General features: G+C 37.0%; 1 protein-coding gene across 1 annotated transcript; it reads left to right on the forward strand.

The window, feature by feature from the left end:
- Positions 1-1,408: 1,408 nt before the first annotated feature.
- Positions 1,409-4,248, forward strand: LOC103319628 (protein DETOXIFICATION 27-like). The gene is made up of 7 exons (XM_089046456.1): positions 1,409-1,950; positions 2,351-2,437; positions 2,568-2,624; positions 2,787-3,025; positions 3,403-3,521; positions 3,835-3,924; positions 4,026-4,248. The coding sequence occupies exons 1-7, from the start codon at positions 1,415-1,417 to the stop codon at positions 4,098-4,100; spliced, it is 1,203 nt and encodes a 400-aa protein (XP_088902582.1). The 5' UTR covers positions 1,409-1,414; the 3' UTR covers positions 4,101-4,248.
- The last annotated feature ends 3,545 nt before the right edge of the window (positions 4,249-7,793 follow it).

Raw genomic sequence — 7,793 nt, forward strand, 5'->3', positions numbered from 1 at the left:
GTTAATTTTGAAGTTCGGGGATACTATACATATGTAAATATCTGACATTTTGGTTATTCATTTATTTTGATTCACTTTGCACCACGCTTGTTCTTTCTTAAAGGACGGATGTGTTTAGAAAATCTTGTTTATACTCAATCTTATACATAGTTGTCCTTAATTATTGACACGGTTCATTATTTAGAGTATTGAATGACGATGGTAGGTTTGAAGTTCCAAATATTAATCTGAGACGAAAAATCTAAAATAGAATATTTAGGTATGAGATCAATTACTCTCCCTAATTAATCTACTTCAAGATTTTTTCAAGTATTAGATTACGGATTTTAATGTGGAACCCACATAATTTTTTATTCGTTATGTTTTAATGAACGTAGGAATAACTACAATACTACTCATGTGTTAATGTGTTAATAAACACACGGAAAATCAGGAATTGGATTAATTCTAATATCAATTCCAGATAAATGAACATCCTATAACTCAAACTCTGACTAATGATTCTACACCGTATTGCAAATGTTCCGCATTTGTTAGGCCATTAGAGAAGACATTGTTTCTACGCAGGGAAGCATCCACATGGAAGAATCGTCGAGCAAAAACACTAATTATTCAGAAGATGAAGAAAATGAAGAACTTTTATCAAGAGTGTGGATAGAGTCCAAGAAGCTATGGTGCATAGTAGGTCCTAATATCATCAACCGCTTGGCTGGCTACTCCATGACCGTCATTACCCAAGCCTTTGCTGGCCACCTTGGCAACGTTGAACTTGCTTCCATTTCCATTGCCACCAATATCATTGTTGGCTTCGGTTTTGCTCTCTTGGTAATTATAGATTTAGTTTAGCATACCTCAATCTCTCAACTCACTCTAATATATACTTGGTTGATTTCACTCTTGACATTTTGCATGTATCTTTGTTAGGCCAATTACATTGGTCTAGGGTTCTCAGTCGATTGCAATTTTGGTTTTCAATTTGGCAATATGTGACAAATAGGGGAAGTGAGACAAACATATAGATATAGCCACCCTACACTCTGTAAATCGATAAAGAAGTGGGGAACAAGAGTCGAACTTAGGATCACTTGCAAAGAAAAGCTCTAATTTCATGTTAGACAATCACTATCCTCAAAAGCTTAAACTGTCAGAGAATGGATATGGACCAACAATGTAAACCAAACTTACAAACATATGATATTGGCCTAATTGAAATTCCAAAAGAAAATTTGTGAGGAGACATTCTTCCTAAGAAATAAACCACAATGTGCAAATACTTTTCATTTTATATGTTTAATGAGTCATTTCTATGTCAAACTATAATTAATGAGTCATTTTATATGTTTTCATTTCTATATTAATGACACTTTTCATTTTTGTTTTGTTTTGTTTTTTTTTTACAATCAATTAGTTAGGAATGGCAAGCGCCCTAGAGACGCTATGTGGGCAGGCCTTTGGGGCTAAAAGGTACCACATGTTGGGGACGTACATGCAAAGGTCATGGGTTGTGCTGTTCTTCTGCTGCATTCTCCTATTGCCTGTGTACATATTCGCCTCCCCGATTCTAAAACTGATGGGACAGTCCGATGATGTGGCAGAGCAGTCCGGCGTGGTGGCTCTGTGGCTTATACCCTTGCAATTCAGCTATGCGTTTCAGTTCCCATTGCAGAGGTTCTTGCAGAGCCAGCTCAAGAACTTAGTGACATTGTGGTTTTCCTTGGCGGTTTTGGTGCTTCATGCAGTGACGAGTTGGGTTTTGGTGCATGAGTTGGATTTTGGGGTTGTGGGTGCGGCCATGGCTCTGGATATTTCATGGTGGGTTTGGGGGCTCGGCCTATTTTGGTATGTTTCATCTGGTAGGTGTCCGCAGAGTTGGGCTGGGTTCTCCATGCAGGCCTTTTCTGGGCTTTGGGAATTTGTCAAATTTTCTGCTGCTTCTGGGGTCATGCGCTGGTATTGAATCTCTTCCTTTGCTTGATTTTTTATTGTTTAAGAATTTTTTAAATTTTTATATAAATTTATGTACATTTCTAGGTATATCATTCTTTAAGAAAAGATGGTTTATTAACCACTTTTTTGAAGATTCCAACTATCCCTCTAACTTTAAGATAGTTTAGTAAAATTTAAATAGATTGAGGGTAGGTACTTGAGGAAATTAATGTAGATACAACCATAAGATGTATATCAATTTCTAGCTATATTATGGATACAAATGTCAATACAAACTTCTTTTGTGGACACCAATACCCAATGTCCATTGATTTTTTTTTTAGTAGTGTAAATGAGTTTTCAGCTATTTTTATATGTGCATATATATATATATATCCATAATGCTACCTTTTGATTTCTGCAGCTTGGAATTCTGGAGCTATAGAATCCTAATTATAATGACTGGATCCTTAGAGAAAGCAACTCTTGCTGTGGATGCCTTGGCAATTTGGTACAAGACCTCTCCTTCGGGACTGTGAACGGGACTATATATTGCTTGGATTTATCTTTTAAAATCCACACCTAATTAGGTTTAAGTTTTTAACTTTTCCTTCTGATATTACTTGGATTCCATTTTGCAGCATGACTATAAGTGGGTGGGAGCTCATGATTCATTGGGCCTTCTTGGTTGGAACAGGGTACCATATTTTTTTAACCTTTTTATCTTCGTCTCAAAAATACGTACATATGCATGTTGTAGGCGTATTACACGTGAATTTACTAACTAAGGTTTCAACATGTTAATTCTTTCTAATTAATTCTTTAGCAGCCTTTTGAAAATCTTGTCATGAAATTCACAGAGTAAGAGTGGCAAATGAGTTGGGGGCTGGAAACTGGAAGGCAACTAAATTTGCAGCCAAGGTTTCTATGGCAGAATCTGTCTTCATCGGTTTATGCGTATGTGTAATTACAATCATACTCCATGACGAGTTTGCATACATATTCACATCCAGCATTGATGTCATCCAAGAAGTTGGTCAGATGTCATATCTCTTGGCAATGGCAATTCTACTTAATAGTATTCAACCCGTCCTAACAGGTTAATTTTGAGAATTCATGAAGCTCCTAATTAACAACAAATTAGTCCTAGTATAACCTTAATATTGGTTCTACGAGGTGCTAGTACTTTACCCAAAAAATTTTTAAAAAGCATTTCTACTCATAACTGTTTTAAAGTTTAATTGCAAATACAAATGCTTCGTGAAAAATTTGAAAATGCACCTACCATTATCCGAAATGACTAAAAAAAAATTTGTAATCCAAAAACACTTTAAACTTTTTTATGTGAAATGATGTTAGAAGTGTTTTTGGTTATTTGAAAGCGTTTTATCCCTTCTGAAATCACTGTCAAACGTAACATTAGTGTGTTTTTTCCCTTCTATTAAATCAGTAAAACAATTGTCTTTGTGTTCACAGGAATAGTTGTGGGCACAGGATTGCAAGCATGGGTTGCATACATAAATCTTTTCTGCTACTATATTATTGGGCTCCCACTTGCACTTGTGATGGGATGGATCCGCCACTTGGGTGTTTCGGTACATTTCGCTATGTTTCTCTTTGTTATTGCGCCAATTAAGAGCATCTCCAATAGATTAGCTAAACCCTTTCTAGTTTGTTTTTTTATACTCAAATTCACCCCGAAAAAAAAAATCATAATGAAAAAATCATCCACCATGCTAGCTATCCATAAGTAGAATTTAGTTTTCTGAATAATGATTCAGTCTTATTAAAAAAACAATTAAATATTCAAAGTTAGTTAAAACTAGAGAATATGATCGGAGTAGAATTATTAAAGCGGCTAGTTATATTTAACTAACTGATTAGTATGTGCAAATTATTATAAAACAGGGTATATGGGGTGGGATGATCTTTGGTGGAACTGCTGTGCAAACGGTGATCTTGGCCATCGTGCTAATAAGACATGATTGGGAAAAGGAGGTATAAGAATTTGTATTGACTTGTCCTTATTCTGAATGCTTGCTAGCCCAAGTGTAGTTATTCTCCTATCCAATATTTATACTGTTGGATCAATTTTGCAGGCTCAGAAGGCTAGCCAGCGTGCAAAGAAGTGGCCAACGCCTAACCCTGACAATCAAATAGAGGAACATAAATAGAACAAAAATACGTGAGCATTAAATCGAAATAATTTTTTTATAATTTTGATATAATCTGCAGGTTCAAATTTTGTAATCATATTCTAAGTAGTTTTCAATTCTTCCAGTGTGCCTCGGCTCCAATTGAATTTCTCATCAACTTGGCCTAATAAAGCAACTACATTTGTTATGGAGACTCTATTGAGTGGAAATTACTTCAGTTTTTTAATGCACCTTCAAAATTTTGCAAACTGTGCTAGGATGGGATCATTGCATCTCACTTTTGTTTTGCCCACTTTTGTAAAAAATAAAAAAGAAGTGAATTTTCCAAAGAAAAGAAGTTAGTTTGCTCAATCATAGAGCCCAAGTGCTTAATCAGCTCAAGAAAAGTGCGAGGGAACATTCTGCAGAAAATCCAATTGAGTGGATATGCACCAGTTCTCCAGCTACATTTTCCGGTCCAGAGAGCACGATTTCGTGATGTTGCAAAACTGCTCGAGCCACGCGGATGCAGTTTTGTTTTCTGAAGTTGCCTTGTACATGATTTTGTAGCTCTGTTTGGTCTTTCCCACCCTGTTTTGTAGCTTTTTTTTTGGCCGGTTAGCCCTTGTTTTCCCCCCTTACTTTTAGGGTGTATGGTTCAGGACTTGTGAACTTGCGAGTCATGGATGTAATTGGGGATTCTCTATTGAGAATTTGGGTTGAGAAGAGAGAGATTCTTTCTAGTGGTTGGAAGAACCCACTTTTGTTCTTCATCTTGTAATTTTCTTTGTCTATATTACAGTGGATATGATTTAGATATTGGAAAGTAAAAATATTGGTAATATTTTGAAAAACATGAAAACAAAGTGTTGGTTGGAGTGTATAATCTGACTAAGAGAGGCCTTCTTTCTTAAATTACATTTTTGGGGCCGTAGTTTAGGATTATGAATAGGGAGATAAATGATACGCAAAGAAAAGATTTGCATCAGAAGTGGGGGCAATAATGCAGTCACTTGATTAAAGCAAAACAAAAGGCCAAAAAAGCTACGTGAAGTTAGGAAAGCACTGGTTTTTTTGTCAAAAAGTAATGTGGATTGGGTTAAAGCAAAACTGTTGGGCTGCGAAAATCTCACGGCTTGGTGCTCCGGGCCGAGGGGATGTGCGTTAATACGTGATGTCCTTCTTTTGGATGCGGTGCGGTTGTGCAGGCGGCCAACACGTCTACCGCGCGTCGAGAAGGTGATGAGGTTTGGGTAGAAGATGGTTAAATGATGCGCCTGTTTTGAGTTCGACTCTAATCAAACGATTGTGGCGAGAGGAATTGATCTCGTCAGTTCACGGCCCGAGCTACAAGGCCGCTTAGTGGTGGTGTTGGTGGCGGGTTTTAGGCGTGTTGCTCAGAGAGCGACGGTCGATGATATATGGGGTGAATGAGACGATAACAGGGATAGTGCTCCAGCGCCTTGAAAATCAAGGGTCGTATGATATATTGATGAATGAATTTTACTTACAATCTACCACTACTCTTAGGAAAGCAGATAAATGTATTGAAAGTGCATTACAGGAAAATATAATTTGCTTCGTGGAAGGCTTTTGGTTTGGTGTTTGAACCCTTTGAATGTAGTCTTGAGTTTAGTATTTATAGGGGGAGTCCTGGAGGGACAATCGAGGTTGAAAAGATCTTCGTGGTGGAGCCTGATCGGGGCAAGTGGGTAGTCAAATTGGCATTTGGGATCGTGAAGTATGGTGGTGTGACCCCTTAAATCCCAGTAAATCTCGCCACCGCCTCGATCGTGGGTTGGCCGTGGGAACGCATTTAATGCCCCGTCCGTGGTTGGTGATCCGACCTCAAGTTGTAAGAATACTTGTGAGAAAGTTTGCGCCTAACCACTGATTTCCATCACCAAATCGACTTCACTTCCTTCTTCCCTTGTGCATTAAATGCTTCTTGCGACTAGCGGGTTTTGTGATAGTCGAGGCATTACTTCATTAAATGGGGCGTGGGACCCCGAGGCCACGTGGACGATTTAACTACGATCTTCGGCCGTGTCTCTTACGGCTTCGCCTATAATACCGCTGTGGCAAGGCCGAGAGGATTCTCGCTTTTCTTTTGTTTTTAGGAAGGAAAATGCCTAACGAAACGTGGCCGGTTCATGAGTAGGTGCTAGGGCGAGAGGAAGTCCCTTGGTCAGTTTGTGACCGTGATTTATTAGGCACAAACAAAAACCTATACGACTGTTATCTGCAACGTTTAGGAAAACTTTAATACAAAAGGGTCTAAAACACTTGTTATAAAAGCTGGTGGTGGCGAGACTTTACTTCACCGACCATTCTTTTGAGTCTTTGCCAGTAGCTTTTGTTGGGAAAGATGGCGAAAAATCAAAGAGCCAATAAATAAATATGGCACTCCCAGGATTTGACTTCTCCCAGCCTTGTGTAAATAAAATGGGCAAAATTAACACTCTATCTTCCACTAAGAAAAATAATGGGAATACAATAATAATCTCACCAAACACCGGTGGCTAAACTCTCTCTTGGTTTTTCTCTCAAGAGGATTTTATCTCTCACACAAGTGAGGTTTTCTTATCTCTCAAAACTCTCTATGTTTTGGTTTTCTAAAAGGATGATTTGAACTGAAAGAAGGCAACTGCTTTTATAGCCAACGTTCCTAACAAATTGGTGGCCTTGCATGAGAGAGAGTTTTTTCTCATTTTCTCTTCCATTTGTTTTCTTCAAATTTTCCCGTCCTTTCTTTTATTTATTTTAATATTTATTTTCCTTCTTTATCTCTCCTCCACTAACGAGGGAAACCCATCAGCTTTCAACATCTATGCTCTCTGCTCTAATCATATTTCCCACTTGTTCATTTGCACTTCATTTTCCCTTTGTTTTTTAAAAGCCTTAGGGGTTATTTGATAACCTTTTCATTTTCACTTTTCAGTTTTCATTTTTACTTTTTTTGAAAACTGAAAACTGAAAGCATGTTTGGTAACATATTTTGTTTTCAGTTTTCAGGAAGGTGAAATATAGTTTTCAAAATCACCCTTATTTTTTAAAACAACCTGAAAGTATTTTTAGTTTTTAGTTTTTAGTTTTTTTAGTTTTTTTAGTTTTTTTTTTTTTTGCGTTCATACTTCATTCATTAATTTTACATCACGACACATGAAATGCACTCCAGTTATCAAAATTTGGTATTTGGGACCTCCCAACTTGGACCTGTTCGCTCGATTCTTGTGTTTGGCCATGGAACCAATTCAAGCCTCGGGAACTCCATCTGCAAAATTCACCAAAAAAATATCCTAATTCCAAAAAAAATTTATGAAAAATATTACGAACTCTTTGTAACATGCACTTTCATTCTATGATCACAAATTCAAAATTGGACTCCAAAAACTTCCATTTCTAAGTTTCACATAAAATTGAAAACTGAAAATTGAAATCAGTTACCAAAACATCTTGTGTTTAGTTTTCAATTTTTTTTTAAATTGAAATTAGTTACCAAACAAGTTTTCAGTCATAATAACAAGAGTACTTAAAATGAGACATGGGGACAAAAATAATGCAGTCACTTCACTTGAGCTCATGTTCATTGCATTATTGAGGATAAGGTTATATGAATGTGACGTTAAGAAAGCACTGTCAAAAAAGTAATGTGGATTGTTGTCGGCAACGTTTAGAAATTTTTTACTACAACGGTCAAAAAACTTTTATAAAAGCCGGTGGTGGTGAGAA

Source organism: Prunus mume, linkage group LG2, assembly GCF_029339155.1.
Source record: "Prunus mume cultivar Tortuosa linkage group LG2, ASM2933915v1, whole genome shotgun sequence".
Lineage (NCBI taxonomy): Eukaryota > Viridiplantae > Streptophyta > Magnoliopsida > Rosales > Rosaceae > Prunus > Prunus mume.

Excerpts from the sequence above, each read along its gene's own strand:
- LOC103319628 (XM_089046456.1), top strand. The coding sequence starts at position 1,415 with ATGGCAAGCGCCCTAGAGACGCTATGTGGGCAGGCCTTTGGGGCTAAA. Across the intron at positions 2,625-2,786 it reads GCCTTCTTGGTTGGAACAGG|AGTAAGAGTGGCAAATGAGT; the intron begins GTACCATATTTT and ends TGAAATTCACAG. Across the intron at positions 3,925-4,025 it reads GACATGATTGGGAAAAGGAG|GCTCAGAAGGCTAGCCAGCG; the intron begins GTATAAGAATTT and ends TCAATTTTGCAG.